The following is a 19,010-nucleotide window of genomic DNA, read 5'->3' as shown; positions in this document are numbered from 1 at the left end:
AGTACAGCGTTCATAATAAATATTCAGCTCTTCGTGCGAGCAGGCAAAATACACGCTGCAACCAGTTTAATGTCTGGTTACCGTCCAATTTTGGTGTCTCTCCTACTTTATCTTTCATTCAATAAAAATCTTAGTAGAGGCGGCGATGCTCGAGACAACGTGCCATCGCAATAGAGGAAGAAGAATCTGTCCGTGATCTAGCACGCGCTGCTGCACGCGTTCTTTTACGAACACTAGGCCTGATATTGAAGATGCATGTTGCTTTCGAAGAGCCTGGGGAACCTGCTCTGCAAGCGCCCCAAGGTGAGTCAGCGCCAGTTAATTATTTTCTTAACGATTCCTACATGACTTCTTATAGTGCAGACAGATATTGTGGCGCAATTACATCGAGTAATGATTGCTTACATTACATGCGATAGGTAAGCTGTCTTGGATGATGCACCTGACGCGTAAGCTTCCAGCCGTTGCAAAACCATAGCGGGCTGCCGTTATAGTTTGTTTTGAGCTACAGCGCTAATAGGCGGGAGTTGTGTGCTATAGTAGGTGGCACTATTTTGGTGGGCCAGACGCATCCACAAAGCATCGCTACGGCTCTCCTTTTGAATGTACTACGTCATGCCACACGATTTTGCTGTAGGGCGCAACAAAGGAATATATTTTTTGTGGCAAAGATATCTGCTTGCGATTCCTCGGTTCAAAGCGCGTGGCCTTAGATGACACGGCCACAGAGGGTATGTCTTAAAGAATATGAACAGCGTATTAACTATATACACCATTAACTGAGTGCGGTAGGCAGATCTTGGAAGAGTTTTGTCGTGTTATTTTGATCACCAATAAGAAGGCGCGAAACACGTTCTTTAAAAATCGTCACTCCGATCGTTGCATGTCGCCAACTCTACCACCTTTTAATTGCCCTACAGGGTGTGGTCACCCATGCGCACGAGCTTACCTCATGTTCGGGTGGTTTGCACGGTTTCTGTTTTCTCTAGAAAGTTTGTATTGACGTTACGTAGCAAACAATTGTTACTTCCCTCACCGCAGTGACCACTTCTGCCAAAAAAGCGTTCTGCTGAAACACGAAGCAGGAACTGTAACAGGGCTTATTTCTCAGCTGTCCTTTGTATACCAGAGCGTTCTCTTTTGTGTTTGAGGAGTGTGTTTTAAGTACTAAACTGTGACAGTTTGAAGTTGGCGATCAGCCCGTGTGTGTTCTTTTCGTGCACTCGTTGTGCTTGAGCAGCGCGCTGCTAGTTCCGAGTTGCTTGCCATGATTAGCGTGACATTCTGATTATTTGTCACTATCGCATTTATTGCTTCGCCTTCGCGGTGAAACAGACCTTTTTCAATGAAGCACTTCCGTAAATGTTTGAAAAATAAAACTGGCAGTCATGCCTGATATTCATATTATCGGGGCATAAAATTGACAAAATGAAGGCCAGTTTACTTTCAAGACAATTAACCCTTGAAGGCTCGGTGATTCAGAAACGGATGGTAATTTTTGTAGGTCAGTCAGCGACCACATGGTAAAAAGTGAGTTCCTCCGCAAGAACTCAGACTAATGAAATGGAATGCTGGGCCAGTTAGTACATACTTCTACATTAACTCAGACTAATACCCCTGTCACACGTGGCACCTTAAGTGCACTTTGGGAGAGTGTACTTACGCTCACGGAGAGTCATTTTGGCGGTTCGCTGCTACACGAGAAAGCAAAGTGCACTTAGAAAATGATGGCAGTGGCGATTGACAGATTTGACCCACAAGGTATATTTGTTATTTTCGCACCTGCCTATCATCTTCAGACCACGTTGTCTTCGTGGAAGTAGCAGCTGTGGTACATGTCATCTTAAATTACTAGAAAACACCTCACCTACACATGTGCAAATGCATCTGGAAGTAAACAACGCGACGGACGCAGCCATTGCTGTGCATGTGCTTCCGCATCCCCCTAGCGGGGTGGTTGGAAACAGCCCAACGGGGAAAGTAGCGAGCTTATTGTCCTATATTATCACTTGTTTTATACACAACAATATCCATCATAACAAGAACAACGGTTTAAATATATTATGAGCGCCGCTTCAGGCAACAGCGTCCTTCTGTACAAGCCACTGGTATACCGAGGCTACGCACTTCATCGCAGCTGTCGCAGTGAAGTAAGGTTAAGAAACGCGCTTGCCACCAAGTGTACTTTGCAGCGAGTGACACTAAACTTGCTCGTGTGACAGCGCGCAAATGACACTCGCAGCTAAGTGTACTCGCTCAAAGCGCACTTAAGTTGCTACGTGTGACAGGGGTATAAGTACCTACTGTCTACCCGGCGCACACAGCAAATACAAGTCATGTGTTTTCGAAAAAACTACAAAAGCGTTACAAATCTAAAAATAGCCGGATCATTACATTAGTCACGGAGGCGATCAGCTAACGTGCTTCGGTCACCGAGACGGTGCCGCTCCGGACTTTTTAGTCTGTATACTACTCACTAGGCGTTTCATAATTATGAGGCAATAGTACAGAGCCAGCATTGCTGAAATAGGCTTTAAAATATGTTTCCCAGATATTTACAGACATAAAGGCGTGCGCTATGGCTAAAGAAAAACAATATTTACACTGCAGTCAATACCAGTGTTGTGTGTGGAATGAAACGTTTGGGCGAATCGCCGCAAGCGACCATAGAGGCTTTATTTTTATGTCGAAAGCTTCAGTGGAATATTGTTTACTCTATTGAAATGCCACTGCTATTGTCGCATAAAGGACATTGGATGCTCGAACACAGGAGCAGCGCGGTCACGAAGGATATCGGTAGGCACAGCTTGGAAGGAATTGAGGCAAAGATCTTTTTTTTCGGGCAAGGTGGCTGGTATTTTTGCCGCAGCCACATAATATACGCTACACCTAGCTCAATTACGTAATGTCCTGTGGGTGTGCGATGAACAAAACCAAAAGCGAATATTCCGACGCAACACAACGCCTTTCCAATAAAGGTTGTTCGTTGTTCAGCACCATTACGATGAAAGAAGTCTTATAAAGCGCTTCAAAGGGCACTAACTTGGGACTCATTGTGACGTATACCTCACAGCAGTGGCCCGCTACTGTTGCAGGTGCCAATGCAGCTGGCGATGTTAAAGCGGGTAGCCCCGAGTGTGCGACCTTCGAGGCGCTCCATCCTGGCGCTTCTCCTTGGCGCCAGCTTCTGATGGTGCTGTGGAAGAATATCTACATAAAGCGCATGCAGCGCCACTACACCACCACGCTGCTCGAGATTGTGCTGATGGTGGTGCTGCTGCTGGGCATCCAGGACGACGCCGTGGTTGTTGAACCACTAGTGCGCAGAGGCGACACCTACTTTCGGCCCATCAGCACCTATACCTACTGGAACACGCAGCCCGACATGGCACAGATCACCCAGGTGGGAACGTATACGTCAGTCTCCAGTACACTTCTACGGTGTATCACGATTTCACATAATGTATTCGAGCACAGTGGCTGAGCAGTCGTAAGAATGACGAGGTGCTACAGATTATGTTTACGTAAAACACATGGGCACCGCCATTTTGGTTTGTTAAACGAGGAGGAGGAGAAAGAGAAGCATTGAAAAAAGAAGGACAGGGAGGTTAGCCAGTTCTCACGAAACGAGTGTTTCCTCCTTTTTGTATATTGCGGTGTGAATCGATAAGGGCAGGAATCACACCAACCCATTACATATCATGGCGTAGATAGCAGCACCTTTCCCGATATAGTTCATTCCTAGACAGTATTGTGGGGAGTACCTAAGCCCTCCGTACTGAACGTGCTATCGCGTCTTAAATTGACTCTCACGTAGAACTGCTTCGGCCCGTACTCCCTTCAAGCACCTCCACCAGAGAAGCCGGCAGCACTGCAGAACGTTACAGCGTCCATGAAAGCACCCATCGCTGTTACTTCAATATGCTTTGATATAAAGAAGGGAAGCTCTGCCAACGCGTACAGTGTATCGCAACATTGCTTAGCTAAAAAAAACAAATCACCATGATTTGTTCCGACAGTATATACTAGAAAAATTAGTTGTTGAAGGCTCAAGACACCATACTGTAGTCACCACACCGACTGCTCTGTAGCAGTCATATAGTAAACTCGAACCACGGCACAATACAACAGATGGAGGTTACAAAGAAAATTCGAAAAGGAGAGATCAGGTCACCAGGTTTACATCAGAACCAATGAAGTATCGGTATCCACTATTTCGCAGTATTCAAAAGAGGCCTAGTTAGTCCGAGCGACGACATGATACAGAATTTTTTTCTCTGAGTCTTACTTTTATTTAATAGTGTGCTTATGTACCATGAGCACGTATTCGAGCTCTGATAAGACAGCGCGTTACGAAAAAAACAACGAGAAAATGAATGTACAGGAGAGGCACTCACATGACTTGAAGCATATAAACCCAGCTCCAGAGATGTCCTTCGTTTCATAACGCACTGTTTTATAAAACAAATTTAACAACCAACTCGTCCTAATTACCATATAGTGCCCATCCGAGTTGATAAGACAGCAACTCGCATATGAAATGCTGGAATAAACCAAGACTGTTAACTTTTTCTGATACGTTTAAGAAACAGGTAATGGCCGCATTATGGTATAATTTTCCGCACAATAGGACGATAATGAACTTGGCGACGACACTAAAACAAGTTTTACTATACTTGGAAAGATGCTTGCACTTTGTTAAACTTTTAAAAGCCTCCAGGCAGAACATCATGACCACGGCTGAAATTGCCCGAGCTTCCTAGTAATTGATAATGTCATGATCAAAAACCGACCCAACGACAGCGGATATCGAAGTGTGGAGAACGAGCAGAAACCGCCGTTTTTTTGTGATGAGGACGGTGTTCGAACGTCTGTTCTTTTGAAAGCAGACCTTGCCTTTTTCCACAGCGCCATGGTAATGTGCAATGTTCTCGCCCATGATGAGACGATACCACCCGCAGGGCGTGGGTTCGAATCCCGGCTGCGGCGGCTGCATTTCCGATTGAGGCGGAAATGTTGTAGGCCCGTGTGCTCAGATTTGGGTGCACGTTAAGGAACCCCAGGTGGTTGAAATTTCCGGAGCCCTCCACTACGGCGTCTCTCATAATCATACAGTGGTTTTGGGACGTTAAACTCCACATATCAATGAAATCATGATGATACGATATCAACAAAATATGAGAGTGCATTACTTTCTCGACCTCATCTTTTCTCATACTGCTCCCTGACAACTCTGTAATACCAAAACATAAGACTCGGTGCCATATTGTGGAGATAGAAATAGGTAGCTTCCATCATTGCGTGTTGGTGAAGTTGCACGCAGTCGTCATTTTAACTCTTTCGTCAACATTAGAGCCACTTTACACCCCACCACAGAAACTCCGCAGTCAAAATTACCACAACACCAGCATGACATTCATTGGCTACACGTGACCTTCGGGAACGACGTAAGTATTCTTGCTCCATGGCGTTGCATCACACAACCCTGCTTACAACCATGACTTTGCCGTCCGTTAAGGTGCCATTGGAGGTGATGTGAGTTGAAGCTAATCAAATACCTTATTATCACTGATAAATAATTGAGAATGCCGCTATATTTAACGCGAAAGTAAGAACGAGCGTTTACGATAATTTTTAGAGACAAGCATCGTCCTGTCCTGGTTGACTTGACTGTGGGGTGTGGACCGTACAGACCCCGCACTTTGCTATGTATATAGAAAGGCACGTCATTAATTGTTGAGGCATAAACACTCAATATTGTTCACTTAAATTATAATTGCTTGCATGTTCTGTACTCATTTGCACTTTGCTCACGGGCCTTCAGGTGTACTTTGCGCCCATAGAGAACAGGTACCTTGCGAGATTGACGCATGATGCCATGGCGGATCTGCGGGTGGTCCACTTGACTGGATTCGCGACCGAAAAGGAGCTCGTGGCAGCCATGCGCCTCCAAAACGGCACGCCTGTGCACACGGTGGCGCTGCTGTATACGGACGTGGCTCCAGGGGACCGAGACAGCGTGCCAGTCAGCCTGCACGTCAATTTTTTTGGAGGTCGGCTACCATTCAACGTGCGCGTAAGTACATGAGATGCCACGACGAATTCAAGCACGCGCATAACAGTAACGAAGTAACAGTAAGGAAGCGAGACGAAGCTTTCGACAGCAAGATCATAAAGAAACATCATTACTGCGATAGCTGTCTCAGATAACCTCCAACCGGTCTTCTGCCGTCGTTGTCTATGCAATGTTCAGTAGAATGTACTGGCGTAACCAGCTCTAGTCGCCCACTGCATGATTTACGATGTTAGTATCCAGTTAAAGCTGGGAAGAGTACAAGTAGGGAGGCACCAGTGAAAACTAGGAGGTGTGTGTTTGCCATGAAACTCTAGTGGTTGCTAAGCATGAAGGGAGTCGCGTTGCCTCGACATTTCGCAGTCGATGGCGCCAAAGTGAAAGAACACCGACGTATTAAATATGCGTGAATGTTTATGAACACTGGGCGGATAAAATTATTCTGGAGTTTCTTACAGTGGCTTTCCCCAAAATATTTGAGTGCTGTAAATGTGCTACATGGCACAATCACCTCGGCCAAGGGGCAGAAAAAAAAACGAAAAGAAAGAGTGCGGACGTAGTGATTTATTTTTCACAATCACCAGTAAGCCTAAAGGCTAATTAAACTGCGCCCCCAGAGCTTTCCACTTGTTGGGTCCTTTCGGGCGCCAATCGCCAAATCAGCACTGAGTGTATTTTGAAGGCGGTCTTTTTGTGTGATGCTGCCACCCTACTTCCGTACTCCAATAAGACGTTGTATACAATGTTGGCGATTATTGCTCACTGATTTGTAGTTACCTTGAGTAAAATAAGTATTTATCAAGGTGTCTAGCAGGAACTGGCGGGTACCGCGTGAGGGTAATTTTAATATTAGAAGGATTTATAGGTGCGCTTGAACTTCCGCAGGAACGTTAAGTTCAGATTGAAATTAAGCTAGCTACACCTAGAACTTCTGAATGGCAACGTCTTATGATCGAAAGAGGAAACGGCAATCTATGAGACCATTTGAATTGGTGCAGTAAAGTCAGTTTGCGTGCCGTAAAAAAGCAACTTCAGGAGGTTCACATCTAGCACACTATATTTTGCGATAACGATGCGAACATTGCAATGTGAAATCTGTGTGATGTCACGTCACATCTGTTTTATCACTTTCACTCAGCAACTGCACATCTTTTGATGGCACAGATGGCGCGCCACAGTCACTTAGAAACACCTGGGGCGGACCTGTCGGGGCGATAGTAAAATGAACTCAAAGCTTACCTTATTCTTGTTTCCAAGTTATATCATAAATAAAATAATCAAGGTGGCCTGGAACGCACCGACGGAGTAGACGACAAAACGACACAGACCGGTGATGAGTTTGTTCAAAACCAGGAAATGTACGGATTTGTTTTGCGATCTTTCGTTTGGTTGTATCAGAACAAACCGATGCAAAGCGATGTCGTCAAAAAGGTAAGTAGCAAGTAAAATGACGGAATTTGGCGCTGTATTATAATGTGGAATAATCTTTCATTGTGAACCGCAGCTAGTTCAGCTGACTTGTGCTGCTGCTGCCTAAAAAATTACTTTCTAGTGATAAATTGACTTTCTACCTACGCTCAGTTTTGGTTTTTCCTCCCGGTCTCCTATTTCAATCTAGTTCCAGTTCGTACTTCACTTTTTGTCAGTTTCCTTTTCACTTCGCGCCATAGCTTACCTCTGTGACAAGACAAGCAACTTCTATATCAAAGCTTGAGCACTGAGGAAACATAAGTCGTAAGTGATGGGGAATATGATCGCCGTCATGTCCCACTACATTTGCTGGGCGGAGAGTGCAAGAAGGAGATGTAAATTCATATTCACCGGATCACGTTGGATTTAAAAGGACTGACAACATCCCAGAACCTGAAATGGGGTGACCTCACAGATGTGAATATTTTCCGCCGCATTGACTCAAATGAACCCTGTTTTTTTTCTTTTTCATGAGAGGGTGCTTTGTATGTTTATCTCTTCATTGAAAGCCACGAAAAACGACCTGTGGTGCTTCTTGCTGCAAATCATGAACAATCTGATGTCTCCGGACTACGTGGCCATGGACTGCCGTACGTGGGCAACAACTTTAAATGCGAAGAGTTTCTTTGCGAACTTTGGACACTTTCAGCATTATCTATCTATCTATCTATCTATCTATCTATCTATCTATCTATCTATCTATCTATCTATCTATCTATCTATCTATCTATCTATCTATCTATCTATCTATCTATCTATCTATCTATCTATCTATCTATCTATCTATCTATCTATCTATCTATCTATCTATCTATCTATCTATCTATCTATCTATCTATCTATCTATCTATCTATCTATCTATCTATCTATCTATCTATCTATCTATCTATCTATCTATCTATCTATCTATCTATCTATCTATCTATCTATCTATCTATCTATCTATCTATCTATCTATCTATCTATCTATCTATCTATCTATCTATCTATCTATCTATCTATCTATCTATCTATCTATCTATCTATCTATCTATCTATCTATCTATCTATCTATCTACGACATTTAGTTCTCCTGGCCGTTTTGATAATGATATCGATACCAAACTTGGTATGGCATAACATGACTTAATGAAGATCATATTTGACTAGTCATATCATTAAAATCATGATATGTACGTCATTAATGTCTTGAATAACATGTCATGATCCTGCAGTAGTGGTAGTTTCGTTCACCAGGCATATTGCAAAAGCTGGTATGGTATGACATGACAGTCCGGTGAACACAAGAGACAGACCCTAACATGAAAATCATGACATGCGTGTCATGTAACAACATGACTGCATGCCACGCTCATGATGCACTCGCGGCCGTTTCGCTGGCGTCACATGTACCACATATGGTATAACAGTACCTGAATGGATGACGAAGGTATGTGACTGGTGCAAACATGATAATCCTGGCATGCGTGTGATGTAAGAACATGACAACATGCCACGCTCATTGCGTGCTCGCAGCCGTTTTGCTAGCTCTACATATACTAAATTTGGTATCACGTGACGTGATTAGATGACAAATGTAAACGACACAACCACACATGATAATCATGACACGGAAGTTGTGTAGGCATAATTGCCTCCACCTCGTAACGTTGTGCTGATCTTAAAGTAACATAGTAACATTCCCTATTCGTGCTGCGCATATCATCGATTTCCACTGTACGTGGGATCTGCTAATTTTTTTCCACAGTATTCAAATATTGCTTGTTTTGTTATATCAAAATATGTTACTCCACAAAATTTTCAATATAAATCTGCGTTATCATTATGCATTAAAGTAGCACTTCCTTTGTGTGACGTAATGACCCTATGATCGTCAGCGCGTCTTGAGCTACATTTCAGCATGCTCATGCAACCATGCACGCAATTTCCAGGTCGCTAAGATTTTGGAGTGGCCCCACTGCGGTGGTCTAGTGGCTAAGGTACTCGGCTGATGACCCGCAGTTCGTGGGATCAAATCCCGGCTGCGGCGGCAAAATTTCCGATGGAGGCGGAAATGTTGTAGGCCCGTGTGCTCAGATGTGGTTGCACGTTAAAGAACCCTAGGTGGTCGAAATATTCAGAGCTCACCACTACGGCGTCTCTCATTATCATATGATGGTTTTGGGACATTAAACCCTACATATCAATCAAGATTTTGGAGTGACGTAGTTTGGCCACCTACACTTCGTCTCAGAAACGACGTGCACTACTACTTGGCATGACCAGATGTTTTGGATGGTTTAGCTTGGTTCGTGTACTGAGACAGCAGCAACGCCGGGGCACGCCAGACATGGCACAGGTGCACGAAGCATGTTGATAATACAGAGGTGTATGATGTCATGTCGTCTCAACGTAATAGCGTGTTGTTTTTGAAAACAGTCGGAAATTCGAAATCACGATAGTCAAGCATAGTTACAGGAACTCCTGCAAAAGCAGAACGACGACAGCTTTCTCAAATTGCGAGAAGGGCTGGTGGCGTCTCTATAAATTTTCAATGTTGATGGAGCAAAGGTACATCTGCGTTTAGAGCCTCTCAAGCAACTACGTTCTTTTGATGATACCTGCCGCAGCTACGAGCACTGGTAAGAGTGATATTTCTATCACACCGTAAAAAAATGGATCAAGAAAGATTTCGTCTTGGTCCCCTTAAGATAAAGCCCCGAGAGACCTGCGCTGTATGCATATTTTTATCGGAGAGCGTTAGATCTTCTGCAAATACTGTTACATTTTTTATTCTACGTACGTGTCTACAAGCGGGTTTTAAAAGGTTTCTGCACTTTGTCCGCAGGTCAACTATCCACAACGCCTTCTGTCGCAACCCGAGGGGCCCTCGAAGGAAGAGCGCTTCCCCGAGGTGAACACGCTGCTGCCCATCATGGGCGCCCTGCAGCAGCGGCACCTCGAGTACCAGTCAATTAGGCACAATCGCACCACGAGCCGGATGCGGCCCGTGCTCCTACAGCGATTCCCGTACCCGGCCTACATAGAGCACAAGGACACCAAGAACTACGCGCTCGTACTGACGCGGTTCTGCGTCGGAATGCTGGTTCCGTTCGCCGTCTTTGTTGCTAGACTCAGCGAGGAGAAAACGTCCGGTGCGAACAAAGCTTTTTCTTTTCATGCGGACTTTTATGGCTTGCGAACATATATTTTATATTTTCTTGTGCTACTTTCTGCCGTTTTGGAAGGGCTCCTATAGGGGCCTGAAGAACAGGTATTGGGATAACGAGAGCCTCCAAGTTGAAGGAATTTTTACTTCAGGTAGTGCGCGTGTTTAGAAAAAGTGGTTAACGATTCAGAGTACTTGGTAGTCTACTATGGATTAGCCCAAAGCCGTCCCGGCGGCCAAGACTTGTGCCTAGAAAATGTGGGTAACGATTTAGAGCACAAGGTATACTCTACTATGAGAGAGATCAAAGTCGTCGCGTGGTTCTCAATGTCTGAGTAAGCGTTGGAAGATATTTGATTGTTTAAAAAAAGTGGTTAATGATTTAGAGTACTTGATACTCTACTATGAGTGTGCTTGATGTCGTCCCGTAGCGGAAATTGTGTTTATAAGAAGGTGTTAACGATTTTGAGTATGGCCTGAAACTGCGCCATATTGCTGTGTAGAAAGCAGATTTCGGCATCACGCGCGAAGAGCACGACACCATCGAGTGCATAGAAGAGGTCCCCCTATTTGCGCCGCTTTTCATTTCTTGTGATACACTCTATCAGGGGTTTGTAGACGATTTGCTGTTTCTGAAGTGATGATCTGGTATATTCTCAAGGTCACTTCTTACATTACATCGCCATATTTGATTCCTAATTAAGAACACATGACGATTATTATTGCCTGCAGAATTGGAGTGTATAGCCTCTAAAAGGGTGTAAGATTCAATTTATTTGTATCTTGCAACGTGGCTTCTAAGTACGTAGATGGCGGCACAATTGGCCGATGGTGCCGATGGGCTGATGGTGCATTCCGGGCTCAAGAACAGGCCAGGGAGTCCGAGTGCTGGCAGCAACTGCGTGTACCCATGATTCGGCAAATTTTCAAGCCGCTCTAGATCGCGAACGCGAATGCAAGCGCTGGTGGCCGGCGGATGCTGCAGAACCACACAACCGAGTTACCTTGCCATGTCAAACGCTTGCACCAACGCGAAGTGGTGGCGTCAATGGGGTGATTGTGGGTACGCGTTCGCTGGTAGTTTCTGCAGCTGTCGTCTCTGACCACTGGAGTCACAGGTGACGTCTGTGACCACCTGTGGTTCGAAAACAACCACTGTGATTGACGCGTTGTAGAACGAACTTAACCACTCATTACAGTACTGAATGACAGTGAAAATGCAAGGTATATGTGCTGCACGTGAAATAAGTATTGTGGTAACCCCAAGGCAAACAACGGGTGTGTGACTTCATTAAGAAGAACGAACATGCAACGAATAATGGTGAAAGCCCCGCCATGGTGGTCTAGTGGCCAAGGTACTCGGCTGCTGAGCGTCAGGTCACGAGATCGAAACCCTGTTGCAGCGGCTGCTTTTTTGATGGAGGTGAAAAGCCTGTAGGCCCGTGTGTCAGATTTGGCTGCACGTTAAAGAACCCCAGGTAGTCGAAATTTTCGGAGCCCGCCAATACGGCATCTTTCATAAGCATATGGCGGTTTTGGGACGTCAAACTGCACATGACCGTCTATCAATAATTGTGAAAGGCTTCAGGGCTACGTCGGCTTGAACACACTGCTAAACACCATAGCCGCACGTTTTAGCTTTCGCTGGTTCACGATTTGTATGGAGGGCTTGGCTATGCTTTTTTATTGTATGGTAATAATAGGAAGTTTAAATTGGAGATCGCTACTACGTAATCGATAATGCTGAAATTTACTTGCGCTAGTGCAGCTTTCGCATATGGCTGTATTGTGTGTAATGGGTACAATACCTTAAACTACAAGCAATTGTGCAGGTGAAATGTCTTTGAACTGGCTATGCACCCGATACGTAGTCGTAAGGGAAAACGCGCAGTAGTCTGTGGGCTTTTTTAATGGCTCGCCGGCTTTACAGCACAAAGTCATTATAATAATCACTTGTTCCGACACCCGATGGAAAGTTATACGCTTGAACCACGCGACATTAATGCGACATTGCATGTTGCATTACGAATCCTGTGTACAGAAAGCGTTTATACATCTTGTAAAATACTTTCACTGAATTTCCAACCAGCGGAAGGTACCTCCAGTTTTTTTTTTAAGCAGATACGTGGCTGTGTGGTAGAACATTTACCGGTTCCACAAACGACCCAGGTGAATTCAATCCTCACTTAGGGCCAGCAAATTTTTATTTTTTATTTTATTTGACTTTTCTCAATATATTTGATGACGGACAAGGTATTTTTTCCCCACAACCGACCCCGGCGCTAGAATTTCTGCGATATGAGTTTTTTAACGCTACCGTTCATTTATACGAAATTGAGATCCTTCCCTTCATGTTAAGCGACATTGTCCATCAAGAACAATTCTATTGCCAGTACTTGGTGTTCATCGCGTGAATTGTACGCAACCTATATGGCATACCAAATAATCACATGTTCATCAATAAATTTAAGGGTGCTATATTCGGCACATCTGAAATAATGACATAGATATAATGCGAGTTTGAATAATGAGTTCCTGTTATGTGTTTTGATACAGTGAACTCAATGCTATCTGCATGAGCGCGCGATACAGCAGAAAAAAAGCCGAAGTGTTGCATGTGCCGAAGCTGGATAACGGCGAAAACGGGGTCTCTGGGACTGAGCGTGTTTGCGCATGTGGCACGAGCTTGAACCGCATCCTCAGAGGAGCCCACTTTCCTTCCATTAAATGAAAAGAGCAGTTCACTCGAAGGCAGCATAAGGCGGAATTTTTGTATAATCAAGAGCTTACTATGCATGTTGTTCGAATAACACGTTGTGAAAGCCGTCACTACTAAGTGCTATACCATAACTTTCAGGCTCCGAAATATGACTGCAGTATGACATAGGTAGCTTTTTGCTGGTAATTTGAGCATCTTTTTACAAGTAAATGATTATCAAGTTTCAACGAAAAGCGGCTATCACTTACATTGGCTACAGTAAAATTGCTCTAATGCAGTTTCGTTCGTTTCTAAATGCATGCAGTAATTAGTTTGCATGCAGAAAAATAGTTTGCTTTATATATTTTGTCATTGTATCGAAACATCTACATTCCCTTTCTGGCAACATATCCAGCGAAGTACCATCAGTATAATCTTTAGCGGGGCATTGTGCGTTAGTGACTAGTTAGGAACCTTACTTCAAAGAAATAAATTGAAGAGTGTCAGTACATATGGGAAATGCTTGGAAGGAATTGCTGTAGTAGGTTTTCTGAGTAACACGACTTTACACTTTAATGTAAAACGTTTCTAATTCATGATTCGTTAGTGTTGGCACTCAGCCTGCCTATTTTTAGAATTTTTCGCTTGTAGTAATATTTTTTTCCAGAAATACCGTGTTATTCCCGGCTGCGGCAGCTGCATTTTCGATGGAGGCGGAAATGTTGTAGGCCCGTGTACTCAGATTTGGGTGCACGTTAAAGAACCCCAGGTGGTCAAAATTTCCGGAGCCCTCTACTACGGCGTCTCTCATAATCAAATGGTGGTTTTGGGACGTTAAACCCCCCAAAATCAATCAATCAATAAGAAATACCGTGTTTCCAAGTAAACTTAGAACTTACGTGCAATGGCCCTCTTTTTATAGAAAAAATTACAGCTAGCACAAGTGGCGCAAGTTTGAAAGAAATAGCTGCGCTGGTGGCCAACTGACCCTCAAAGTTTTTGCTTGTAATGCTGTAGGTATGGTCACAGTAGTACTAAGTAGGGTCCCACATGGTAATTCACCTATTTGGATCGGTTCGCCACACTACATAATTCTTGCATGATTTTGGCGGGAACTATAGCTGTTACGTGGTTTCGGTCGGGAACGTGGCACTTGACATGTAATACGACGTTGCACGAACATAGCGGCGTGACTGATTATTTCGGGCATTACGAGATATGAGCCAAACGACAGTTGCTACTCGATATGACATAATTTTTCGTCAAGTGACACGCTTTTACCCGACACCGACACCATGTCAATTTAGTCGCGTGTGTATGTCTTGTGATGTTACACAATATTAGTTACATGATTAGTTGTTATACGCAGTTTTTTCGTGGCAACAAGTCATGAGACTGGCGGTTACGTGATATTTAGTTACGTTACTACTGACACGTAACCAAGTGACATCTGTGCCCGTGTGCCTGATGTCACTTGGTTACGTGATGGTACATGATTTTAGTCACGTTATGACACGTGATTTTTAGCCATGCGACTAAGGTTCACCTGACATCATATTTATTTCTGTCATGTGACTAGCTTTCGCATGAGATTTCTCGCTTTTAGTGAAATGACCAGATGCTTCGTTATATTGCGTGTATATATATTAGGGACGTGAGGAGTTGCTACGTGAAGATGCGTGAATTTAGTCTCGTGACTCGATTTTACTTGATTTTAGTCACGTCACTAGTTACGTGATGTTATGTGATTTTGAGCATTTGACTATTGTTACATAACATTGTGTAATATTTAGTTACGTGATTAGGAGGTACGTGATGTTGCGGGATTTTACCCTGCTCACTAAGTAGTTAAGTGGCGTTGCACGTTAAATATTTGTCCACCCTAGTTTCCGAGTTCTCATTCTTAATCAATTGGAGCACGTGAAAGACGGAAGTGGAGTACGAAGCGAGCGCATGTCACTGATGGTTTTACGATATATGCTCTTCCTCCTACATGGCCCTGAGCCGTGCTCCCAGTTCGGGATGTAGAAGTCACGTCTTTTCCTTCCCTCAACCTCTCTTTCTTCTGACTACGCGGTACAATAACAGGCTTAAGCAGTTGAACTGTTGAAACTCACACGCCTAAGGCTACTGCAAGTCAAAAGCCATCCTGTTTTTATAATTACTCTTCGTCTTCTGCATGTACTGTACTGACCCTATCTCCAACGTTTTCTGCAGCTTAGATGGCTTAAACCATCCTGTTTTTATAATTACTCTTCGTCTTCTGTATGTACTGTACTGACCCTATCTCCAACGTTTTCTGCAGCTTAGATGGCTTTGCATGGTCTCGGTGATCGGCCTGTTTTCGGCACCTAACGCCGATGTCGCGTAATGGTGTCCTTATATGAGGCCATGGTGATGACGTTGTGGTGTTACAGGAACTCTCTGACGTTACACCTTTCTGCTTAAATGACGGCATGTCATGTCACAATGAAACTTTGGAACCATCGGTACGCCATCGGCCTACGTACGGGCACATGAGTACCGCGTTAGTTTTGACAGTTCATTATAACTCGGTTGGTCTTTTTCGAACCATTCGTACTGACATCACCGTCTCGCGATGATAAGGCAGGATACACCAAATTTCCCGATTTCATGACTAGATGAAGCATTTAGGGCTTCTTCCTTAAAACATGCTTGGTGACAAAAATCAAGGGCCGACCAATCGTTCAAAACGCATGAAGGCAAAGACGTTTCGTTGACAATATGGGGACGTTGATATAAGTTCTTGATTGATATGAGGGGTTTAACGTCCCAAACCAGCATGATGATGAGAGACGCCGTAGTGGAGGGTTCTGGAAATTTCGACTACTTGGGGTTCTTTAATGTCTAGGCATATGTGAACACATGGGCCAACAGCATTCCGGTCTCCATCTAGAATGCAGCCACTGCAATCGGGATTCGATCCCACGACCTCCAGGTCAGCAGCCCAGTACCTTAGCCCCTGGACTACCTTGGCGGGGCACCATCTCGGTTCTCGTAGCTGCACCAAAACGGCTCTGTGTTTTCGTGTGTGTTTGTGTACAATTGGTCAGCGCTTGATTGATTTCGCCACGAGCTTCCGATCACACGGGTTCACCTATAATCCTATATTTTAACGAGTGGTTGCCTTTCGCTCAGGTATGAAAGAGATGTTGCGCGTGGTGGGCCTCAACGATTGCGTCTACTGGGTGAGCCACTACATCAGTGGCTTTTTCATGCACCTGATCATCGTGACCCTGATGATGCTCATTCTGTGCGTCAAAAGGAACGAAGATGGACGCGCGTTCATCCAGTTCAGCGATCCGTTCCTTTTGTTCTGCATCCTTATGTGCTTCTGCAGCTCGTGTCTCATGCACGCCACGTTGCTCTCCATGATTTTCGCCAGTCGTGAGTATTTTTAAATGCGAAGCATTTCTTAGCGAACTCCGGCGACTCAGCGTATCTATCTATCTATCTATCTATCTATCTATCTATCTATCTATCTATCTATCTATCTATCTATCTATCTATCTATCTATCTATCTATCTATCTATCTATCTATCTATCTATCTATCTATCTATCTATCTATCTATCTATCTATCTATCTATCTATCTATCTATCTATCTATCTATCTATCTATCTATCTATCTATCTATCTATCTATCTATCTATCTATCTATCTATCTATCTATCTATCTATCTATCTATCTATCTACCTATCTATCTATCTATCTATCTATCTATCTATCTATCTATCTATCTATCTATCTATCTATCTATCTATCTATCTATCTATCTATCTATCTATCTATCTATCTATCTATCTATCTATCTATCTATCTATCTATCTCGTCGCCTAGGACTTGTAGCTCTCCTGGCCGTATCGGTAATGGTATTGATACCAAAATTGGTATGGCATAACATGACTGTATGATGAGCATAAGTGACTAGTCATAACATGAAAATCAAGACATGTACGTCATGAATGTCATGATTTACAATCATGGTCTTGCTGCTCTTGCGGTGGTTTCGTTCACATGACATGTTGTAAAACTGGTATGGTATGACATGACGGCATGGTGAACACAAGCGACAGACTGTAACATGAAACTCATGACATGGGTGTCATGTAACAACATGACTACATGCCGCGCTCGTGATGCGCTCGCGGCTGTTCCGCTAGCTTCGCATATGCCAAATTTAGTATTACGGGACGTGAATGGATGACGGAGGTATGTGACTGATGCAAACATGATAATCATGAGATCCGTGTCATGTAAAAACATGACTACATTCCACGTTGATGATGCGCTCGCGGTCGTTTCGCTTGACTCACATATACCAGATTTGGTGTTACGGTACGTGATAGAATGACGAAGGTATGCGACTGGTGCAAATATGATAATCATGGCATGCGTGTCATTTAACCACATGACTACATGACACACTCATGATGCGCTCGCCGCCATTTCGCTAGCTCCACATATACCTAATTTGGTTTCACGTGATGTGAATAGATGACGAAGGTAAATGACACGGTAAACATGATAATCATGACATGGTTCTCATGTACGGCACCATTTACCTCCGCCTCTAAACGTTGTGCTGATTTTAAAGTGACCTAGCAACCTTCTTCATTCGTGCTTCACATGTCATTGATTCCCACTGTATGATGATTCTGCCAGTTTTTTTTTTTACATGCGCTCTCTACGTCAAAAAATATTTGCGTATTTGAACGTATTTTACCAGGACAGGACTTCAATGACTTTTGTGTAGTTCTTGTTTTTTGCATTCATGGTAGCACAGCCGACATATGATCTATACTGGACTCTTTCAAACGCAAAGGGTACAAGTAGTTGCTAGCTTGCATGATATTGGGCAGTTCTGCTACATTATTTGCTGTCTCACAATTTCCTTGTAAGGTATATGGGGCGTAGTTAAGACTAGGTACAAGTAAAACGTGTCAATTGTTTGTGAAGAGAAGAAAAGCTCTTCAAATATCTGCTCTGAGGCAAATCGTTTGTTAGCCCGACCAAGATGTGAACAAACCATACACACAAACCAAACAGCACTTGGCTATCCATACTTATAGGGCTCTAGCTTGTTTAAGCAACCCTTCCATTATTTTCAAATGTGTACGCTAGACTTTGGTTTTGGTCGAGGACCACAGCAATTTTCTGAAATTTTTGTCTGCACCGGGTGGTTTTCCTACCACAAAATGCACCCAGTTTCGTGGCTTTAAAGATTGGTGTAGCAAAAACTGCCCGAGCTTCATGCTGTATATGATAATGTAATGCACTAAATATGCCAAAATTTGGGCAGGTGAGCAAACTGCGACGCTAGTATTGTTTTCTTACGCATGGATTTGTCTATGCAGCTACAGTGATTCAGTATCTATTTATGAAACGTTTGCCGCATTTTTAGATGTGAAGCAGCTTTTGATTCACGTATATAATGCCGTACCAGCGTGTATCTGCTCAAATGCGCCGCAACGTGTTACCCACGCTATAGCTATTGGAGCGGTGCCGAGTAGGTCACGCCATAGCTGTGCGTTGACGTCACTTTCTCCCTCACCCGCAGCACGCTCGCCGCAGCGCCCACTCGCAACTCGATTCTC

The 19,010-nt window shown here is 43.8% G+C and overlaps 1 protein-coding gene across 1 annotated transcript in view; it reads left to right on the top strand.

The window, feature by feature from the left end:
• Positions 1 to 251: 251 nt before the first annotated feature.
• LOC142785169 (phospholipid-transporting ATPase ABCA3-like) overlaps positions 252 to 19,010 on the top strand; it is a 77,738-nt gene continuing 58,979 nt past the window's right edge. The window contains exons 1-5 of the mRNA XM_075883624.1: positions 252 to 303; positions 3,096 to 3,403; positions 5,825 to 6,076; positions 10,372 to 10,678; positions 16,550 to 16,798. Of these exons, the coding sequence (XP_075739739.1) occupies positions 252 to 303; positions 3,096 to 3,403; positions 5,825 to 6,076; positions 10,372 to 10,678; positions 16,550 to 16,798 (1,168 nt within the window). The remainder of the gene's footprint in view (positions 304 to 3,095; positions 3,404 to 5,824; positions 6,077 to 10,371; positions 10,679 to 16,549; positions 16,799 to 19,010) is intronic.

This window comes from Rhipicephalus microplus, unplaced genomic scaffold, assembly GCF_043290135.1.
Source record: "Rhipicephalus microplus isolate Deutch F79 unplaced genomic scaffold, USDA_Rmic scaffold_18, whole genome shotgun sequence".
NCBI classification, from domain to species: Eukaryota; Metazoa; Arthropoda; class Arachnida; order Ixodida; family Ixodidae; genus Rhipicephalus; species Rhipicephalus microplus.
The sequence above is the reverse complement of the archived record's forward strand: the minus strand, read 5'-3'. Positions and strand labels throughout refer to the sequence as shown.